General features: G+C 43.4%; 1 protein-coding gene across 1 annotated transcript in view; it reads left to right on the plus strand.

Annotated features, from left to right (window-relative positions):
* The window catches only part of KIAA2012 (KIAA2012 ortholog), a 104,577-nt gene that overhangs the window by 37,451 nt on the left and 43,444 nt on the right, over positions 1–23,682 (plus strand). The window contains exons 7-11 of the mRNA XM_073306440.2: positions 249–373; positions 2,148–2,316; positions 7,508–7,759; positions 9,088–9,264; positions 10,386–10,514. Coding sequence (XP_073162541.1) covers positions 249–373; positions 2,148–2,316; positions 7,508–7,759; positions 9,088–9,264; positions 10,386–10,514 — 852 coding nt within the window. The remainder of the gene's footprint in view (positions 1–248; positions 374–2,147; positions 2,317–7,507; positions 7,760–9,087; positions 9,265–10,385; positions 10,515–23,682) is intronic.

Here is a 23,682-nt window from a genome sequence, read left to right on the forward strand (position 1 = left end):
TCTCTAAGGTTGCATTTTAATTAATGACTATGGTCGTGTGTTGCAGTGCTCATTGGGAAGAGGGCAAAGAGTTGTATGAAGAAACTTTCCTTCTCCTTATTACCATGTGTGCACGGACTGGTAAATTTATTCTTCCTCCCATCCTTGAATGGTTCAATGATAGAGTAAATACTGACCGATATCTGATGCCCCTAATACATATTTAAATTTCATCCCCTTTTCATCTCATCTCCATTTTCCCCCTTCAGTTAAACAAGGACATCTGAATAACCAGGATGGAAAAGAAGGGCACCTTATTGAAACAGGTTTTTTCCCTCCTATTCAGTCTGCCATGGACTCAGAGCAAGGTGTGGTCAGGGTGGAACACAGAAAGGTCAGATTTTTAAAAACAAATACTGCAATTGTTGTGATAACGTATGAAGTGGTCTCCTCTAAGGTTCATAACATGAATATAGGTAATCTTGCGCACATACGAATTGCCATATTGGATCAGACCAGTAGCCCATCTAATCCAGTATCCTGTGTCCTACAGTGCCAAGATCAGATGCTTTAGAAGAAGCAAGAAACCCAGTAGTGGATAGTTATTGGGCAGCCTGCCCCTGTGGAAAGTTCCTTCTTGAACACCAATAGTTAGAGGTTGGCTGATGGGGTTTCTATCCCCTCCAAAACACATTTATTTTTAAATATTTATCTATTTAAGTGCCTGTCCCTTTCTGTAATTGTGAAAATGGAGTTTTATCCATTTCAGTATATACAAAATAGTGAAAGTGAAGCTATAAAAGGGAAACAAAGTGCTACTGCCCCCTTTGAACTGGGGGATGCAACAGAATGCTGGAGACGCTGAATACATGAATGTTCTTGAGCTCATCCTGAGTCTACTCTGTACCACAGGGATAAGGGCACTTGAAGTGTGAAAGTAGCAGGTGAAACAAAAGACACTGAGGAAGTGAGGGGAAAAATACTTACGGCCACATCAGCACTACAAAGACAAGCATGGTTGTTACTTGACGTGGTTACAACATTGTAACAGATTATATGTCTAGGGTTATAGTTCTTGTTACCACATGATCAGGTACCATCCACAATACACATTTTAATCACCCTGTAACTGCATCAGGGACAACAACATGGCAACCAGGCCTCCTGATACAACTATATTTATAGTGTATAAATTCAAAATAGAGATGCAAAATGGAGCAAGAGAGTGTCCAACCGGTAAAGAGGTAAGGAGCTGGGAGTCTGAAGGCCAAATGCGGGTACCCACCACGAAGCCTCAATAAATCGGACTGTGCCTGGAGAGACTGAATGCTCTTGTGTGTGTGCTCATGCACACATGCATGTGCCCCTCTGCAGGGAGGGTCTTGGGTATCCATGCATGCTAGTTCTTCAGATGCCACGGTTGCTTTTTTAAAAATTAGATGGCTTGACATTTAAAAAACCAAAACGTGGAGGCAAATCTTTCTCTCCTTAACCATGCCTGTCATCATATACTCATAAAAATGAGGCTATGTCTACACTTAAAACATAACACAGCTGCAGCTGCGCCACTGTAGTGTTTTAGTGCATTGCTGTAAGTAATCCGCCTCCCTGAGAGATGATAGCTAGACCGATGGAAGAATTATTCTGTTGACCTAGCTCTATTTGCACTGGGGGTTAGATCGGTTTAACTACATATCTGAGGGGTGTGGATTTTTTACATAGCTATGCCAGTGTAACTTTTCAACTTAGACCAGCCCTAAGTTAAAATCTGATCCAACTCCCATTGGAGTCAAGAGAAAGATTCCTGTTGACTTCATTGTGTACATGTATGTATGTTTTAGAACAAGACTTTAAACAATTCGGAACCATCAAATTAAACACCCTGGGCCTAATCCAGCTTCTTCTTCCACTGGGTTCTGGAGAAGTCCAAGGCTTTGATGCTGGTGGCCAGGACTGGGACAGAATTGGGGAGGGTCAATCGGCCCCTGTTCTGCAGAAGATGCCCAGCGGAGTTAGGGAATGCAAGAGAATGGAAGAGTGAAACCAGCCTGGCTTTGTTGAGCTAGTATGTTGTGCTTTAGCAAGCCTATAGAGTGAGGAATAAAAATATAAGTCAAAAGTAATGGCAGTATTTGGAGTTTCTGACATTTAGGATTTATATTTTACAGCAGGTGCCAGAGACTTTGAAGTTCCCTTCAATCTCAGAAGAATTACCCAGAGCCCAAGTCCCCCACAGGAAACAATTTAGATCCAGTGATCCCCCAAAGGAGCTTCTGATCCTGCCTTTGCTTATTCAGTTGCAAACCCAGCCCAAGACCGAAGCAAAGAATCAAACAGGTACCATCAGCTCTAGATGAAAGATTCTCTGATCTATCTAAATTCAAGGTATTTGTAAGCTACACAATGATTAGATCGGGACTGCAGAAAAAGGGAACTCTCCCATCCTGGACTGGGTCATTTCAGTGTTAGCTCTTGTGTTCTTGAAGATATTCAGAGCAGGTTTATTTTGGATTCCACATGGTTTATGTCCCAAAGATGACTCAGAGCTCTGCGCCTCAATGCAGTGTAAAAGCAGCAAAGTTTCTGCTAATATTGGGCAAATGTCAGGAGATTCAAATCAGATAAAACACCCCCAAACTCAAATTGTTTTTCCAAAGCTTATTTGAATAAGCCAAATATTTTTGGCATGAAAAAAGTGGGCCAGAGATTGACTGGTATTTCAATATCAGTTGAGGACAAGGAATATTGGATATGAAATAAAGACAGTTCATTAAATTGAGGCACAGGGAGAAATTGGCCGGGGGCCCAAATGCTGCACCTGATTTGCCCTAGATGGAGCAGATTGCAGCCTCCTTTATCTTGAACACAGAGGTGTGCCTCATGTAGACTGCAGGTCCTAACATGCAATGCACCATCTAGATTTGAGTGGCCTGCTTATCAGATCAAGACAGAGCACTGCGTGCTGGGACCTGTAGTCTCTGAAGGCTACATCTCCTTATTAAAGATGAAGGTGGCCACAGGATGCATTGCAGAACTTCACAGATCACATATGGCCCTTTCAGGGTTTGTCTGCAGCATGACATACTGCCTGTGGAGGAAATCAAATTTGGAACCTGCACTGTCCAAGCAACAAGGGCCGGGAATGCTAAAGACAGAGAACGCTCTAATCTTAGGGAGTAGAGAAAGAAATTGCCTCAGATAAATACTGAAGCTCCCTTGCAAGATGCAAAGAGCAGAGCTGCTGGATCCCAGAAATAACTGAGTCCACCGTTTTCCACTGGAAAGAGTCACCACAGTGCAGACAGAAGAATGGGTAAAGTGAGGAAAGAGGACACATGGATCCTTTGATTTCTCCCTTCCAGGAAATAAAACAAGGGGCATGTAAGATCCTAAGTCTGACTTCATGTTCCATAACAGTCTTCAACTGGCAATGTCCTCTTTAAGGGAACGCCTGGAACTGTTACTCACATACTAAATAGCCCCTCTGACTTCAGTGGGACTGCTTGCAGGAATAAGATTTGAGGACTGGTCCCTTAAAGAATTAATCTAAATGTTAAATGGTCAGGATTACATTTCACCTTGTATTTAGCTGTGACACTTTGAGTTAGTTTCCCAGACCTGAAGAAGAGCTCTGTGTAAGCTCAAAAGCTTGTCTCTCTCACCAATGGAAGTTGGTCCTATAAAAGATATTACCTCATCCACCTTGTCTCTCTAATATCCTGGGACCAACACAGCTACAGCAACACTGCAAACAGGACGACATTGTCAGAACCTGTGGAAAACCCGGCTTCCAATGACGAGAATTTTTTTAAAAAATCAAAAAATTATAGAAATGTATGAAAAAGGTTTGTCTGAAGTTGCTAATGCGCGATAGCTGTTTCTATGTTTATGTGCATTATAAATGGAAAGGAAGTTCAGCAGCTTTTCCATTTGTCATGTAAGGAAGCAGCTTTGAGCAGTGATCTTCTCTCACCAAGGTGACTCTTGAACCACTGATGTCAGACTGGGCAGAATCAACAGACTTTGCAAATCCAGAACAAAGGGACAAGGGCAACACCACTTTCTGTACAGTATTATCAACCCACACTGATGTGCTACATGGACGGTTATATTTCAACATGACCAGAAACTAGAAACTGGGTGATGATATGGATGTGTTGGGGGGTGGGGGGTAATGATATTCCATCAGAGGCCCCTGCTTTCTGTAAGCAGGCAATCTGAATACTTTCACATAGGACTATGCTGCCACTTATAACAGCAGTTATGCCTCTTTCCCAATTTTCTCCTTCTCTGGACACCTTTTCCCATTCTACCTCATTCTCTTCTTTCCCTCGCCTTTCCCCACTGTTCCCTTCTCCCTCTACATTAGTGTTCTCTTCTTTTCCCCCACATTTCCCCTTCCTTCATTCTCTACCCACCTCTTTCTCTCCCGTTTTTCATAACACTACTTCCATAGATTTTAGGGCCAGAAGAGATACTGTGACCATCTAGGCTGACCTCCTGCATAATACAAGCCATAGGATTTTGGTATCTCCCCACAGCTCCTCTTCCCCTGCCCTTTTCAGCATCATCCAGCTGTCACCCGAGGAGCACATATTTGCTCAAGCTGACTCAGCACTCTCAGAAGCAGCAATTCCTTTCTGTCTGGCAACTGATTTTATTCCCTCCACACAGAAGGAGCTTTGCTACAGCTACAGCTCAACATGAACTAGGCGGGAAAATGGCCCAGGTGCTCCTGCTCTTCTACATATTTGCAAATGTTAAATAAAATGGGAAACCCAATAATCATGGTAACAAAATTGTTGCAGTACTACACAAAAAAAGTACTACTGCAGTCAACAGATCTTCACGAAAGACCACATGGGTAAAACTAAACTGTATCCCAGACCAACTGCAGGAATGACTGGAGGTACACTATTTTATTCAAAAAAGCAGCATGCCAGTAACCATTTAGGGCCAAGTTCTGCCCTCAGATACATGCATGTAACTCCCAACGAAGTCACTGGTAGTTGCATAATTATACCAGTATCTGGGGGTAGAACAGAATGTAACATCAGTCCCACAAGTCTAGATTCTGGCTTCAGTGAGATACTCAGTACTGTGCACTAAACAGAAGTTGTTCAGAAAAGTTAAGAGAACCCGTGTGCAGAACCCCGATATTGAATTCTATGAGAATATTCTCATCATGGAGGTGGATTCCACGTTTCTTCAAGGCCAAAAAAGCTGTTAAGCTCAGCTATCTAATGTGCTCCTGTTAGGAACACTAATCTGGTTCACCCACCACTGTAGTTGCATTTCTCCCGTTCCAGCATTGCATCAGTCTTTCTGGCTAAGACAGCAAGTTATGTTTGTCAGTTCATCAATTTCTTGACATGAATAAGAGAGTTTAAAGATGCTGCTTGTGGCTGCTGTGTGTCCTGACTTCACCAAATCTGATTTCACACTACAAGACAAACACAGGAAAACACAGAGGTTCAGAAACGTTTTTTTCCCAATAAACTGGTGAAAGGAATGAATCTCATAGACTCATAGATATTAAGGTCAGAAGGGACCTTTATGATCATGTAGTCTGACCTCTTGCACAATGCAGGCCACAGAATCTCACCCACCCACTCCTGCAATAAACCTCTCATCTATGTCTGAGCTATTAAAGTCCTCAAATCATGGTTTAAAGACTTCAAGGTGCAGAGAATCCTCCAGCAAGTGACCCATGCCCCATGCTGCAGAGGAAGGTGAAAAACCCGCAGGGCCTCTTCCAATCTGCCCCGGAGGAAAATTCCTTCCCGACGCCAAATATGGCGATCAGCTGAACCCTGAGCATGTGGGCAAGATTCACCAACCAGATACCCAGGAAAGAATTCTCTGTAGTAACTCAGATCCCACCCAATCTAACATCCCATCACAGGCCATTGGGCCTATTTACCATGAATAGTTAAAGATCAATTAATTGCCAAAATCATGTTATCCCATCATACCATCTCCTCCATAAATTTATTGAGTTTATTCTTGAAGCCAGATAGGTCTTTTGCCCCCACTGCTTCCCTTGGAAGGCTGTTCCAAAACTTCACTCCTCTGATGGTTAGAAACCTTCGTCTAATTTCAAGTCTAAACTTCCTGATGGCCATTTGTTCTTGTGTCCACATTGGTACTGAGCTTAAATAATTCCTCTCCCTCTCTGGTATTTATCCCTCTGATATATTTATAGAGAGCAATCGTATCTCCCCTCAGCCTTCTTTTGGTTAGGCTAAACAAGCCAAGCTCCTTGAGTCTCCTTTCATAAGACAGGTTTTCCATTCCTCGGATCATCCTAGTAGCCCTTCTCTGTACCTGTTCCAGTTTGAATTCATCCTTCTTGAACATGGGAGACCAGAACTGCACACAGTATTTCAGATGAGGTCTCACCAGTGCCTTGTATAACAGGACTAACACTTCCTTATCTCTACTGGAAATACCTTGCCTGATGCATCCGAAGACCACATTAGCTTTTTTCACGGCCATATCACATTGGCGGCTCACAGTCATCCTGTGGTCAACCAATACTCCAAGGTCCTTCTCCTCCTCCATTACGTCTAATAGATGCGTCCCAAGCTTATAACTAAAATTCTTGTTATTAATCCCTAAATGCATGACCTTACACTTCTCACTATTCAATTTCATCCTATTACTATTACTCTAGTTTACAAGGTCATCCAGATCCTCCTGTATGATATCCCGGTCCTTCTCTAAGTTGACAATACCTCCCAGCTTTGTATCATCTGCAAACTTTATTAGCACACTCCCACTTTTTGTGCCGAGGTCAGTAATAAAAAGATTAAATAAGACTGGTCCCAAAACTGATCCCTAAGGAACCTCCCTCCAGCCTGACAGTTCACCTTTCAGTAGGACCCGCTGTAGTCTCCCCTTTAACCAGTTCCTTATCCACCTTTCAATTTTCATATTGATCCCCATCTTTTCCAATTTAACTAATAATTCCCCATGTGGCACCGTATCAAATGCCTTACTGAAATCTAGGTAAATTAGATCCACTGTGTTTCCTTTGTCTAAAAAATCTGTTACTTTCTCAAAGAAGGAGATCAGGTTGGTTTGGCATGACGTACCTTTTGTAAAACATATTGTATTTTGTCCCATTTACCATTGACCTCAATGTCCTTAACCACTTTCGCCTTCAAAAACTTTTCCAAGACCTTGCATACTACAGATGTCAAACTAACAGGCCTGTAGTTACCCAGATCACCTTTTTCCCCTTTCTTAAAAATAGGAACTATGTTAGCAATTCTCCAGTCATATAGTACAACCCCTGAGTTTACAGATTCATTAAAAATTCTTGCTAATGGGCTTGCAATTTCATGTGCTAATTCCTTTAATATTCTTGGATGAAGATTATCTGGGCCCCCCAATTTAGTCCCATTAAGCTGTTCGAGTTTCGCTTCTACCTCAGATATGGTAATATCTACTTCCATATCCTCATTCCCATTTGTCACATGAATGGTGGCTAGTATCTCCATTTCATGTTCCTCTTTCATTCCAGCAGCTCCGTGTGACAAATCCAGATCAGAGGTTGATGATGACTGTGAGAAGTTGTTGGCTCCTTCACCAAATGATCTCATTTCTGGGCCAGAGGGTACAACAGAGCAGCACCAAATGGTCACTGGTGAAAACCCAGAGATACATCAAGGTAGCTTCTTACTACCTCCAATAACCAATCGAAAGTTCACGCTGGAGGGGAGGAAGGCAGGAATAAGAGGGGTGAATGCTGGAAAGGAGGGCCACTATAAAAGAGGTCAGTCAATACAAATCAGAGATTCAGCTTTTGTCTCAGTTGTAGCTAGACTCTGCTATAAAACTAATTCAGCTTCTAGCTATTCACCTACTACAGCTCATCTTTGTGGCAATATTACTCAATCACATATGGTGATTGGCCACATTAGCCAATCCGATGGTCTAAAGGAATTTATTTCACATTCAATTGTGTCAGAAGTACATGCTGCATCTAAGCTTTGCATTAAGATAACACTCTTAGGGGCCTGTCATAATGGAATTTTGTTAATTCATAACAACTAACATTTTATAACACTTGTCATCCAATGATCCCAAAAGATTTAACAAATTTTATAAACCAGTTACAAGACATATTAGGTTTTACTTCATTTGTTATTGAAATGCAGCTGCTTTTGTTTATGGAAGATATCAGACAGTCCACTACACAATAGTCCAGTAGAGAAATTAAAGAACGTCTATGCCAGTCGAAACTACAGGGGAATTCTAGGTGGACGGAATGCATTGATTAAACTGGGACTTAGCCTGAATACCAAAGTAATGAAAGTGGGATCTTTAATAACTACACTTCGTCATAACCTACACCTTACACGCCATTTGAAAGATGGCACCTCCAGCAGAACAGCACCACTCTAGCATCAAGGCAGAGCCTGGCTCATTACTGACTCAAAGGAAAGAATGCCATGCAAAGGAACCCAAGCACTGGCTGCAAATAATTGTACAGAACAGAAACTACTGCAGTGCACTTCATATCTTAAGGGTATTAAAGTCATCAAGGCAGCAGTTATTTTCTATAAACTATAGTGATCGCCAATAAAAATTCAGCATTTACGCATTACCCACAATTACCCAGTGGAATCTAAGATACAGCAGTTATTTTCTATTCTAAGTAGAGGGAGAAACTGTTGTATCTCAGATATCATTATAGAGTTACTATAGGAAAATGAGTCTTTTTTTTTTCCAAAGGCAACTACTGTAATTCTGGTATCAGATCCATCCCTCTAATTCTGTTCCACAGCGCATAGTTCAATAACAACAATATGTTGATGGAACATTTCATGTTTTCTTTAGGTTGATCCAATTTATCATCAGTTTTACACAGCACTTTGTAGACCAAGCAGCACTTTATAACATTGGCAGTGAGGATAAAGATTAATTAGATAGGGGTAGCTTAGCAGGTTAGACAAACAACACACCACTAAGTCACTGATTAATTGTGGCCCTTTTGTGCATTCACTCCCTCTTCCTAGGTCTCTATTTCCTCTCCCGCCCCCCATTCATTTATTGTTTTATGCAGATCTTTAGAATTGTTCCTTATATGCTTTTTCCAAGATGGTGATTTATTCACCCAGAATGCAGTCCCAGGATTAGATCTGCTGCCCCCTATATATGGAAAGAAGGGTCCAGGGAACCAGAGTAGCAAGACGAACTTCAAAACTTTCAGCAGCAGCACTTCTAAGACTCTCCCTATCGGAATCACGCGTGGCACGCTACCGGAAGAGCTGAGAGGTAACATGTTTGTACTGTGCATGGATTCTGTAATTATGTTTATCTGTTTGTACTGAACATGCTGGAGGGACACAATACTTTTTTCTTCCAGAACTTCTGGAGAAACTAACATGCTGGTTTTGACAGCAGCACTGGGAATTCCAGGAATTGTTTACTATTCAGTGTGCATGTTTTGAGAAAAGTTTGTTCCTGATATAAGATGCTACTGAAAAAACATGCCCATTACATGGATTTTTAGGGCCTGAGAAGGGGAAGGGGCAATACTTCCAGCAGGAAGGAGATAGCTACCCTATGCTGCAAATAGACATGACAAAGCCAGCACACACCACTGGCATGCACACAGGCATGCTGGTTAAATACGAAGTCAGTAATTCAGAGGGAGAAGCCAGTGATGGAACTAAACTCCAAAAGCCTACAGTAAGAAAGTATAATTCAGTTAAAGTCAATGGAATTGTGCCCATTTACACCAGGGAGTTATTTTGTCCCATGCTTATTAAACATGTGCTCTTTCAAATCCACGGCTCCGTTCCTATGCCAGATAACATCAGCCAGCCAAAAGCAGTTATCAGTTAGTGTCAGCACCTGAAGTTGCCACTGTATCAGAAAGAAAAAAAGATAAAGGGTAGTTACCAAACTGGAACTTCATTTGCAGATGGTGGGTGGGGAGTGGCATGAGGGGGAAATGGAAAGGAAAATGCCAAATAAAGTGTGCTTTTCATGTCATCATAGGCTCAGAAGAGTCATGTTCAGACATATGAAAACTGTAACGAAAGTGCTGGATCTCCAGGCCCCCAAGCTTTGGAGGAATGGGGTTCAGAACTCAAAACCTGACCTGATCTGAAGGTCATACTGGACAGAACCAAAACCTCAAATAAAACACTCATGAGCTTTGGGGGCGGGTTTCAAAATCTGCTACTGAATTTTGTGTTCCAACCCATCTCCTGTAATGGACAGAGCTTTCTTAGAGTCACCCGGTTCTTAATTATGACATGATAATGTGGATGCATGCACAGAGCTACTGAGAAGGATATTTTCATGAAATGAACATCAGTGCAGTAGGTCTCCAGGAATCCTTCTTGGTGGTGTGTATTAGTAACAATGTTCATCTTTATGTTTTCAAGAGTGTTATAATGGTACTTCACTAGGCAGCCTCATAATGGGCCCTGATGGAGAAATCGTCTGTCTGTCCCTCTTGGGGTCTGTCCAAGATGCAGATGTTCCTGCTCAGTTTAGCTTTGTTCCGGATAAAGGTAAGAACACATAATCTGAAGAAGTTTCCTTTCCAAGAGGAAGGAATGGCATGCATGGCTCTCCAAAGTTTCACACAAACTGAATAAATAAAAATCAGACCCTGATCAGTGTTGCTCTTTTCACTGAGATGGTGTAACTTCTGCCAAATCAGCCACAACAGTTATGTTTGCACAGCAAGTTTACTTGTACTCTAGGATAGGTAAGATCATGGAATGGCTGTTAAAAGGGATGCTGGATTGTGTAACTGAGTTTTAAAAGGGTTTACAAAACTTCTGTGGGATCTGCCCAGTATAAACAATGTCCTTCTCTCCTTTAAAATGAGCCTCAAAAGGAGGAGGTGGCTAATTTATAATTTGCTCAGGTATTTGTGCTGTGCGCCTCAGACAGCCAGTGTGAGTCATCTTCTGACAGACACGTCATGAAATCTCCAAAAACTGACAGGGATATGAGCTTGTGGGAATAGAAAATGGTTTGTTCTAAGCAAGGGCCATCTCACAAGAAAAGAAGCCCAAGAGTGGTTAGTGCCAAGGAGCCAATAGATAGTAGGATTTGTTTCCCCAAGAATAACCAAGATGTGTGCTGATGGGCTAGAGAGCTGCTGCAAGAAAGGTGTGATTCATGATAGAAGGTCAATACAATTTGCATGAGGAGGTTTAAATGATAGAACCAGCTGGCTTGTACCATTAGAGAATGGCCAAGCCATTTGACCAAAGAAGCCCACAGCACAGCAGCCTTTGGTCTGCTGCTTTAATCTCTGGCTCAAAACCCAGATCTTTTCAAAGGGGAGAGATGCTACTGCTCCCCAGTGAAGACATTATCTCTCACTGAAAGTACCACAGTATTTTACAGTAATGATCTAATTCATCACTACAATTATGGCCCCTTTGTGCCAGCTCCACTGGAATGAAGGGGCCGGCTATTAATTGGGAATTCCCCAGACATAGGATCCCTCCCCAACTAGTTCTACGCCACTGTCCACAGAAGTCAGGGCATTCTCAGAGTGCTACTGCACTCCAGCTATTCCCATGAGTGGCTATAGGCAGCTGGACACAAGCTGCCCAAAGTAGTGTCAGGAGCCAAAGCAGCCCTGCTCAGACCAGATCAGGGAAAGAGCAAAGGTGACACAGAGCCACCTTACTCCATCCTCCACTCTCTTTGCACCATATTCCCTCCCCCACCCAGTTGGCACCATCTTTGTTACTGTATCTCAGTGTTTTCTTTGTATTATCTACATAGTTTACTGGTTAAAGCAAAAAGAAAAGGAGGACTTGTGGCACCTTAGAGACTAACCAATTTATTTGAGCATAAGCTTTCGTAAGCTACAGCTCACTTCATCGGATGCATACTGTGGAAAGTATAGAAGATCTTTTTATACACACAAAGCATGAAGTGTTTGTTACTGACAGCACCCTAGAGTCAATAGTGCTGTAAGCTTGTCAGTTTTCATTCTCTGGCATCACCACTGGTAACAGAGGTCCTGAAGGCCAAGTTAGGGGTTCAGTTACACCTGTCCTGCTCCAGTATGTTCAGAGTCTGCCCTCAGCAACACCTATGCAAACCCCATTGTCTTCAGTGACTTTAGACAGATGTAACAGATAGACCATTATGTTGATACACAAGAAGGAATAGAATCTAGCTCATTCTTCTTAGCTAGGCTGGGTCTTCCAAGAGCAAGACTGCCATATTTGGCATCAGGAAAGAATTCCCCCCAGGTCAGATTGGCAGAAACCCTGAGGGTTTTTCGCCTTCCTTTGTAGCATCTGGCATGGGGTCACTTGCTGGTTTGAACTAGAGTAAATGGTAGAATCTGTATAACCTGAATTCTTTAAATCATGATTTGAGGACTTCAGTAAAACTCAGCCAGAGGTTATGTGTCTGTTGCAGGAGTGGGTGGCTGAGGTTCTGTGACCTGAGATGTGCAGGAGGCCAGGCTAGATGATCAGAATGGTCCCTTCTGGCCTTAAAGTCTATGAGCAGCACAGACTGTGTCATTGAAGTAAGCTCTGGCTATACACAGGAGATAGGACTGTTGATTACAAAGATGCCTTTTTGACATAGTCTCGCTTGAGAGCACAGCTGCACTTTGAGATTTGATTCTATAACCTTGGTGGTGGCTGATGATGAAAGAAAGAAGAAGTGCACAGCTTAACTTTCAGAGCTCAGGGTGAGCTTGCAATTAGATTGCTTTAACCTGTGAACTTTTTACATCTTATTGATGAAGAAGAGATGTAGAACACCTAGATTTCGTCTTTCAGAAGTTAGTTTTCTTACCATTACTATCTTCAAAGTTCTGCAGCCAGTGGCAAAGTCTAGGTTTTATAAGGTCACCTATTGCCATTACCTGATCAGCACCCAGGATTTATGCCCCCTAGAACTGTACATGGAAAGTGCCAATTGTGCACAGCTCTGTCCTCCCATATGCAAGGGAGATTGCCACCTCCATGGTACTCTCCCACATCCCCTCTGGATCCTGTGTAGGCCTCTCCACAGTGTCCTGGATCTTTGCAGAGGCATGGCATGAGGGCTCAGCAGGCAGGTGCAATGCACATCATTCCCCCTCTGGTCCTACAGAGATCCCCTGAGAAGGCAGTACACCCTCACAGCTGTTCTCTGTGAGAGAACCATTGCTAATATTTCCTCCCCTAGCCTCTCCTCCTGTGAGTCATTTCTATAGTCGGGGATGAACTGAGCCTTCCTGACATGAGGTTTGGGTGCTCGATGTCAGACACAAAATTAACCTTAATCCATATAAACCCACAGAGATATTTTCTGATGATATCAAGGATCCCATTTAAATCCACTAGAGCAAGGGAGTTCAGAATAAAGGCTAAGACCTTGTTCTTAACCTACCTTATCATGCCTACACAACAGAAGTGACCAACACAATTGGAAAACATGCTTGTACCTTTGCCTGATCATAGAACCCAGCCAGCCTTCCTCTTGGCAGCGTGGGATGAAAAAAATATGTTTTCATAATGGTGTTAGGGGAAAGGGTTTTAGCCTACATCAGGAGACTTAGGAGCATGGTCAACCATGTTTGAATTTGATCATTTTTGTAGAATAAATAGGGCCTTTTATAAACTATAATTTTAACCTTGCTAGAAATAGCTCTGTACAGAAATGATCGTCAAGCACACCTCCAGAATTGTGTAGGCAATAGCCTTTTTTTCCAGTTATCCCTGTTCATTATAGACAGGGCTTTTTTACTTTTAAGAACTGTTCTATCCCAAGCAGTGCTAAAGTATCCCCCTGAAGAAGCCCTTATCATGTGTGACACATTTTATAATCATGTTAACTATGGATGCAAACTGTGTTAACCATGCTACTCTCTTTTTTTTTTTTTAAAAGCATGTTTAAAAAATAGCTTCAGGGATAGTTAACTCCCCTAAAGCCCCGTCTGCACTGGCTTTTAAACCAGGCTTCAGAATGGTGGTTGTCTGAATATATGTTACTTCTTTGATAATATCCCATGCTTCGCAAGTTCACTTCACAGCCAATGACCCTTTACACTACAGGACAATGATAGAGGCTACCAAATGAGGCTATTATTGAACTGTGCCAGATACCCTGTCACAAGCAAGCTTAGATGCCCTAGGGCCTATCAACCAAAAGTTTTGCACTCCATTTTTTTAAAGCGGAGCAATAAGCCACAATAAAATCTACATTATTAAGCTGTTGGGACATGATCCCCAGTGCAAGGACTCCTATGGACTTCAGTGGGCATTGTGTCAAGCCTGGGGTGCCCGCTGAGGCACAAAAAGTAGAATACCCTCACAGGTAGCCTGCTCAATAAGCCCTGGAGTGGCTTATTGTTTATTTTTAAAAATCTTGTGTGGGGTCAGAGGGCAGAGTTACGAAAGTATCCTTCTGTGAAAAATAATTCCTACTAAGAAGATCAGACAGAACAGGGAAAGTGACATTCAAAACAGCAGAAAAAACAGAAAAAACATTCAAAACCGCATTTATGTTTATTACATCCCCCCCCCCCCACCCACACACACTTTACAAGGTTCACTGGACTATTTAGACCATGCAAACTGATTTTTTTTTTAAAGGCTTATAACTTAGCTTAATGTGAGGGAGAAATTTCACAGGAATAGCCACAAGCACACCCCTGACACAAAAGCCATCCTCCTGCCAAATTCCAAGACCCTGCTCCAAAGCATGTAGACACTAGAGCTTCCCGACTAACTGGTTTTAAGAATTTTTGTATTTTATTTTTATCATGGGCAAAGGACATATTTTTCCCTAACCTCATTCTTGGAGGCGGCTGAACCTTTCAAAGAAATTAAAACAAAAACAGAACCATACACTCAGCCTGAGGCAGAGACTCGGGGTGGAAAATTTAATCCCAAACAATTCAAGCTTGGCAAAGTTATAAGCAAGTAAAAACTAGGTTGGCTGACACTGTGCATTAAAAGACCCTAACTGAAGGTATTACCTATACTGCCTATATAGCTACAGTATTGCTAAGGCCCTTTGTTTTCAAGGGTTTATTTATTATTAATTATTATTTTAATTTCCCAGGAATTTATTGGTGTTTTATTCCAAAATTTACAAAATGGGTGAAAAATCAATAAAAAATGAAAGCTAGTGGGCTGTGGGGAGAGGAGCCTGGTACTCACAGGGCACAGTGGGCACATGGGCTGGTATTCATAATTAAGACTAAGATTTTGTCATGGTTATTTCTAGTAAAAGTCATGGACAGGCCACAGGCAATAAACAAAAATTCTCAAAAGCTGTGACCCTGTCTGTGACTTCTGCTGCTGCGGCTCCATGGTTTCCCCCACCACTGTGATGGCTGGGAGCTGTGGGGTTCCCCCCCTGCCCACTGTGGCTGGGAGCTGCAGGGTGACCATATTTCCATATTATTATTTAAAAAGTTCAAAAATATAGAAGGTAGACATCAAAACTAAATATTTTCATTGATCTGACCAGGAATTTTTTCAGTTTATTGGTTTGTGAAAATTCAAGATTGACTCTTCATCAGGAAAAACATTGAAATCTCCAAAACTCTCACAGGACTGGAAAAACATTTCCAGCTCAGCTCTAGCTGTAAACGGGATGTAATTTAGGTGCTACAATATGCACAAATCAGCCTCTCTTTCCACCTCTAGACTAATCAGCCAATGTATATTTTCAATTTGTACACACTCTGTTCACATTATAACACTGATAGGCAGCTATCAAGCTGCCTACAACGCATAGCATCTAGTCATCACTAATACTCTGTACACCACACCACACCCAAACTCCACCATATATCATTTTAATGTTCTTGCTCCATCTGAAAGTGGTAAATAGTGAGGTTCTCCAATGATTTGTACTCGGACCAGTGCTGTTGAGTCTATTCACAAATGATCTGGAAAAGGGAGTAAACAGTGAGGTGGCAAAGTTTGCAGATGATACAAAATTACTCAAAATTGTTAAGTCCAAAGCTGACTGCGAAGAGTTACCAAGGGATCTCATTAGCTGGGTGACTAGGCAACAAAATGGCAGATGAAATTCAAATGTTGCTAATGCAAAGTAATGAATATTGGAAAACATAATTGCAACTATGCATACAAAATGATGGGTCTAAATTAGCTGTTACCTCTCAAGAAAGATCTTGAAATCATTATGAATAGTTCTCTGAGAATGTCTGCTCAAAACGCAGCAGCAGTCAAAAAAGCTAACAAAGTTAGGAACCATTAGGAAGAGGATAGATATCCATGGTACACCCACGCCTTGAATACTGCATGAAGTTCTGGTTGCCCCAACTGAAAAAGAAAGATATATTAGAAAAGGAAAAGGTACAGAGAAGGGCAACAAAATTAGGAGTATGAAACAGGAGAGATGACAAAGACTGGGTCTGTTCAGCTTGGAAAAGAGACAACTAAAGTGGGACATGAGAGAGGTCTATAAAGTCATGACTGGTGTGGAGAAAGCGAATAGGAAAATGTTATTGAACTCTTCACATAACACAAGAACAAGGGGGTCACAATTAATAGGCAGCAGATTTAAAACAAACAAAAGAAAGTACTACTTCACATAACACACAGTCAACCTGTTGAACACATTGCAGGGAGATGTTCATGGAGAATAGATCAATCAATAGCTATTAGCTGAAATGGTCAGGGTATCTGGGTATCCATATACCTTTAACTGCCAGAAGCTGAGCCTGGATAATGAGTGATGGGTAATTGCGCTGTTCTGTTAATTTCCTCTGAAATATCTAGCACTGGCTACCATTGGAAGACAGGATACTGGGCTAGATGGACCATTAATCTGACCCAGTATAGCCATCCTCAAGATATTACCTCATCCATCTTGTCTTTGTATTCAGATATCAGTCATGAGGAACCGTGGTCAGGTGTTTGGCACATTCTGGCAGGTAAAGTTGAAGTTCTCCCATACTGTGTTCTGCAGTAAGAGGCTATTTAAATAATAGGATCCATTAACTCATCTGCAAAAGTGATATTATTTTTCCAAGGGTACAAACCTCCTTCAATTGGAGAAGACTTTTCTACTGGAGAGGTTCCACAGGGAGGAGGAACATCATTTCCTAAGGGAAGGCACATCAGTACACTAATTTAAGAATTAGTACACTTGGACAGGTGGCATTTTGTCACTCTAAGATCCAGCCACAGAGAGGAGTTTTTCACACAGAAAATATCTCTGAACATATCCCAGCTCTGAGAAGACTTTCATGCATGAGATGATTCCTTGACATTTTTGTTAAATATGTGGGGAAAAGGGGATAGGGAGTGGGGGAAATCAATTTTTTTTAAATTCACATTCAGTTTAAAAGAGATGTAACTTTTTTTTGATAAAGTAATACTTGTGTCAGTTTTTCAGCATGAACAACTGAAAGAGTCACCACACATTCACCAAGGATTAGTGACAGATGGGGATGAATTGATGGCTTGTGTGCCAACTGGTCTGCAAGCTACTCAGTCTAAGTAAGAAGTCTTTTAGGTTGGAGTAGAAAGGCCTCTACGCAACTTTTTAAGCATTCAGACAAGACTTCATTACATCTCACTATAGCTATTTTCCACTCTAGCCAAAGGGATTCAAGAGAAGTTTTAGAAACAAGTAGGACACATGAGATCACGAAGATCAAGCTGGTCCCTTTGGGTATGTCTACACGATGAAATTAGGTCAATTTTATAGAAGTCAATTTTTAGAAATCTATTTTATACAGTCAATTGCATATGTCCCCACTAAGCGCATTAAGTCAGTGGAGTGCATCCTCACTACCGTGGCTAGCATTGACTTATGGAGTAGTGCACTGAAGATAGCTATCCCACAGTTCCCGCAGTCTCCACCACCTATTGGAATTCTGGGTTAAGCTCCCAATGCCTGATGGGGCAAAAACATTGTCACGGGTAGTTTTGGGTACATGTCGTCAGTCGCCCCTCCCTCCGTGAAAGCAACAGCAGACAATCGTTTCGCGCCTTTTTTCCGTGCAGACGCCATACCACGGCAAGCATGGAGCCCGCTCAGCTCAGCTCACCGTCACCGCTGCTGTTGTGTCCTGGGTGCTGCTGTCAGTAGATGGTGCAGTAGGACTGCTAACCATCATCATCCACCGCTTCCGCTGCAACTCTGCTCTCCTGCTCTTGTAAATGAGCTCAGTCTCAATAGCAAATTTCTCCATGTTGTCGTCATCCACTGCTTCCACTGCAGCTCTGCTCTCCTGGTGCCATGAATCCACCTCGCAGGTCCTCTCGTCGTTCTGTAGAAGTATCTATTCTCGTGGCATCCGTCATCATCCACCGCTTCTGCTGCAACTCTGCTCTCCGGCAGACACCATACCATGGCAAGCATGGAGCCCACTCAGCTCATCGTTGCTTTGTGAGCATTATAAACACCTTGCTCATTATCCGGCAGTATGTGCAGAACCTGCAAAAGCAGGCGAGGAGGCGACGACAGCGCAATCACAATAGTGATGAGAACATGGACACAGACTTCTCTCAAAGCACGGGCCCTGGCAATTTGGACATCATGGTGGTAATGGGGCAGGTACCTGCCATGGAACGCTGATTCTGGGCCCGGGAAACGAGTGCAGACTGGTGAGACCGCATAGTGCTGCGGGTCTGTGATGATTCCCAGGGGCTGCAAAACTTTCCCATGCGTAAGGGGACTTTCATGGAACTTTGTGACTTGCTTTCCCCTGCCCAGAAGCGCAAGAATACCAAGATGAGAGCAGCCCTCACAGTTGAGAAGCAAGTAGCGGTAGTCCTCTGGAAGCTTGCAACGCCAGACAGCTACCGGTCAGTCGGGAATCAATTTGGAGTGGATAAATCTACTGTAGGGGCTGCTGTGATCCAAGTAGCCAATGCAATCACTGAGATGCTGCTATCAAGGTTAGTGACTCTGGGAAATGTGCAAGTCATAGTGGATGGCTTTGCTGCAATGGGGTTCCCCAACTGTGGTGGGGCGATAGACGGAACACATATCCCTATCTTGGGACCGGACCACCTTAGCAGCCAGTACGTAAACCGCAAGGTGTACTTTTCAATGGTGCTGCAAGCACCGGTGGATCACAAGGGACATTTCACTGACATTGACATGGGATGGCCGGGAAAGGTGCATGACGCTCGCATCTTCAGGAACTCTGGTCTGTTTGAACAGCTGCAGGAAGGAACTTACTTCCCAGACCAGAAAATTACTGTTGGGGGTGTTGAAATGCCAATAGTTATCCTTGGGGACCCAGCCTACCCCTTAATGCCCTGGCTCATGAAGCCGTACACAGGCACCCAGGACAGTAGTAAGGAGCAGTTCAACTATAGGCTGAGCAAGAATGGCGGTAGACTGTGCATTTGAACGTTTAAAAGCTCACTGGCACAGTTTACTGACTAGGTTAGACCTCAGCGAAACCAATACTCCCATTGTTATTGATGCTTGCTGTGTGCTCCACAATATCTATGAGAGTAAGAGGGAGATGTTTATGGTGGGGTAGGAGGTTGAGGCAAATTGCCTGGTGGCCAATTACACACAGCCAGACACCAGAGCGATTAGAAGACCACTGCTGGGTGCCCTGCACATCAGAGAAGCTTTGAAAACCAGTTTCATGACTGGCCAGGCTATAGTGTGACAGTTCTGTTTGTTTCTCCTTGATGAAAACCCGCCCCCTTGGTTGACTCTACTTCCCTGTAAGCCAACCGACCTCACCCCTTTAATCACCGCTTTCAGAGGCAATAAATTCAGAGGCAATTATTGTTTCAAAATCATGCATTCTTTATTAATTCATCACATAAATAGGGGGAAAACTCGCAAGGTAGCCCGGGAGGGGTGGGTGAGGAGGGAAGCACCGGGTGGGTTGGTGGATGAGGGGAGGAGGGAAGGACAAGGCCCCACTACAGTTCAAAACTTTTTAATGCCAGCCTTCTGTTGCTTGGGCAATCCTCTGGGGTGGAGTGGCTTGGTGCCCATAGCCTCCCCCCTGCATTCTTGGGTGTCTGGGTGAGGAGGCTATGGAACTTGGGGAGGAGGGCAGGCGGTTATACAGGAGCTGCAGCAGCGGTCTGTGCTCCTGCTGCCTTTCCTGCAGCTCCACCAGATGCCTGAGCATGTCAGTTTGCTCCCCCATTAGCCTCAGCATTGCGTCCTGCCTCCTCTCATCGTGCTCCTCTCTCCTCTCATCACGTTCATTTAACGCTTTCCTGGACTCTGCCATTGTTTGCTTCCATGCATTCTGCTGAGCTCTTTCAGTGTGGGAGGACTGCATCAGCTCTGAGAACATTTTATCACGAGTGCGTTTTTTTTGCCTTCTAGTCTGCACTAGCCTCTGGGACGGAGATGATAGGGGGAGCGTAGAAACATTTGCAGCTGTGGGAGAAAAAAGGGAGAGTAGTATTTAAAAGATACATTTTAGAGAACAAAGGGAAGACTATTTCACACTGAATCAAGCAATTCACATTACATAGCACATGTGCTTTTGGTACAAGGTCGCATTTTGCCTCTTATATTGAGTGCCTGCCGGTTTGGTGTGAGACATCACACACACTCAGCTGGGCAACAGAATTTGGCTTCCAGGCAGCCATGGTAAGCCAAAGGGTTTCAGCTTCTTCAGCCTTCATAACATGTGGGAATGATTTCAAACAGCAGCGCCCTCCTTTCCTATACCAAGCATAGCCCGTTGGATTGGCCATTTAAAAGGAGGGGCTGCAATTTTAGGGTGAATGTGCAGCACAACCCAACCCACCCCCCTCCACCCAATTCTCTGGGATGATCGCTTCACACACACACACACACACATATACACACCTGCGTGGCTAGTATCAGGGAAGATCCCTGTCAGCCAAATGCGAACAGCTCAGCATGAATGGGCCTCTTCTCCCACCGCGTGGCTAACAGCGAGGATGATTTCTTTTCAGCCAAAGATAAACAGCCCAGCAGGAACGGGCACTTCTGAATGTCCCCTTAAAAGAATTTCCCGTATTTCAACCAGGTGACCATGAATGATATCACTCTCCTGAGGCTAACACAGAGAGATAAAGAATGGATGTTGCTTGAATGCCACCAAAGCCCGGGCCCATTCGCTGCAATGCTTTGTGCTGCTATGATTCCAGACTACTTGCTACTGGCTTGGCGGGGTAAAGTGTCCTACCATGGAGGACGGAATAAGGTTGAACTCCCCAGAAACCTTCTGCAAAGGCTTTTAGAGTACCTCCAGGAGAGCTTCATGGAGATGTCCCTGGAGGACTTCCATTTCATCCCCAGACACATTAACAGACTTTTCCAGTAGCTGTACTGGCCACGAATGCATCCCAAGGATTCAGGGCAAATTAATCATTAAACACATTGCATTTAACACGCCTATACTATATTTACAAAGGTACACTCACCAGAGGTGCCTTCTCCGGCTTCATGGTCTGGGAGCCCATCTCAGGGGGTTGGGAGAGTGTTGGTTCCAGGGTGATGAACAGTTCCCGGCTACCGGGGAGAAGGGATTCTCTGCTTGCCTGCTGTGCGCTATCCTCAACCTCCTCTTCCTCCTCATCTACAACATTCTCATCCCTGTGGCGTGAGACTCCCCCCATTGCAGGTATCTATGGACAGCGGTGGGGCAGTGGTAGGGTCCCCCCAGAATGGCATGCAGCTCATCATAGAAGCGAAATATCTGGAGCTCTGACCCAGAGCAACCATTTGCCTCCTTTGTTTTTTGGTAGGCTTGCCTGAGCTCCTTAATTTTCCACACGGCATTGCTGGGTGTCCCTGTTGTAGCCTCTGTCCATCATGCCCTTGGAGATTTTTTCAAATATATTGGTATTTTGTCTTTTGGAACGGAGTTCTGCCTACACGGATTTGTCTCCCCATACAGTGATCAGATCCAGTACCTCCCGTTTGGTCCATGCTGGAGCTCTTTTGCGATTCTGGGACTGCACGGTCACCTGTGCTGATGAGCTCTGCATGGTCATCTGTGCTGATCAGCTTGCCACGCTGGCCAAACAGGAAATGAAATTCAAAAGTTCCTGGGGTTTTTCCTGTCTACCTGGCCAGTGCATCTAAGTTGAGACTGCTGTCCAGAGCGATCACAATGGAGCACTCTGGGATAGCTCCCGGAGGCCAATACTTTGAATTGCATTTACACAACCCCAAATTCGACCCAGCGAGGTCGATTTTAGTGCTAAACCCCTCGCTGGGGATCTATTTTAAGAGCCCTTTAAGTCAACAAAACAGGCTTGGTCGTGTGGATGGATGCACAGTCAAATGGACCTAACACTTTGCTAAATTTGACCTAAACTCATAGCGTAGACCAGGGCTGTGTTGCAAAACTCTAAAACACTACTGATCTATAAGAACATCATAAAAGATTTTTCTCCTATAGCATGGGGGTAAAGGCTTGAGCTTTACTGTTAGAGGACAAGATGATATAGGACCCTCTTGGATGTCTGAGCAAAAGCAAATAAAGTATTTCTAGCAGTTAGTCATTCTCTTCACGGAGATTTCAAGATAAAAAAATGTTTATAATTGGATTGGAGGGGGTCTTTTGATATAAATGAGAAAGGAAAAACAAACAAACACAAAATGGTGTCACAAAAAGAGATTGTGGAAAAGTAATCACCCAAAAATCATCATCAAACTATATTTGATGTTATTTGAATTTAATTGGTATAAAACCCCTACAGCATTGTTTGGAAGAACAAGTAGTAGAAAGCCAGACTGCCTCTGCCTATTCCTTGAAAAACTGCCATGCCTATGTGGAGCTATTTACTGGCAAGAAAACAAACAGTGTGTTTCTGAGTTGTTTCTGGGATTTCACAGTGGCCCTTCAAGTTTATTACACAAGATCCCACAGATAAGGTTAAGCAAGAAGTCGAGAAATGAGGAGTTCTCAGAGGAAAGGGGAGAGGGTAGGCTCTCGACTGTGGAATGTCACATTCAGATTGGTCCTTCACATTTTTTGGTCATTTCTGCAAGAGGCCGTGACTGTGACCCTGCTCTGGATGCAGCACAGTGTTTTAACTCTGGAGTCTCCCTGTCTAAGCCCATTTACACAGGCACTGACAGAAGTCAGGACAAGAGACAGCTGCTTTCATTCACCTGATAACTAGGACTATAACAGGGTTTTAAAAAGAACTTGATAAATTCATGGAGGTTAAGTCCATTAATGGCTATTAGCCAGGATGGGTAAGGAATGGTGTCCCTAGCCTCTGTTTGTCAGAGGGTGAAGATGGATGGCAGGAGAGAGATCACTTGATCATTACCTGTTAGGTTAACTCCCTCTGGGGCACCTGGCATTGGCCACTGTTGGTAGACAGGATACTGGGCTGGATGGACCTTTGGTCTGATCCAGTATGGCCATTCTTATGTTGTTAACTAGATACCTTGGTTCTGCCTCCCAACTCTGACACACAAAGGACAAAAATCCTACCTCACCATGCTGCTCAAATACACAGGACCAATGCTGGGGGAGACCCTAAGCAGAGTAAATTCCTGCTATCAGTTTTTAATCCACCAGTGCTAAATTAGCCAATTTTCCAGTATTCAGGCATTTTGCGTCATTAAATGTACCAACACAGTTGGCACCTTTACAGCACTTTTATCAGTGAAACCCAGGATTGGATGTGCATGGAGCCTATTGCATCCTCTCACCACTAAAGGGTTCAGATAGGGACATATCTGCAGGGTCTTGTGGGGGAACTTGCTCTGCTTATGTTGTAACATTTCTGTAACAGA

Source organism: Lepidochelys kempii, chromosome 11 (genome assembly GCF_965140285.1).
Source record: "Lepidochelys kempii isolate rLepKem1 chromosome 11, rLepKem1.hap1, whole genome shotgun sequence".
NCBI lineage: Eukaryota > Metazoa > Chordata > Testudines > Cheloniidae > Lepidochelys > Lepidochelys kempii.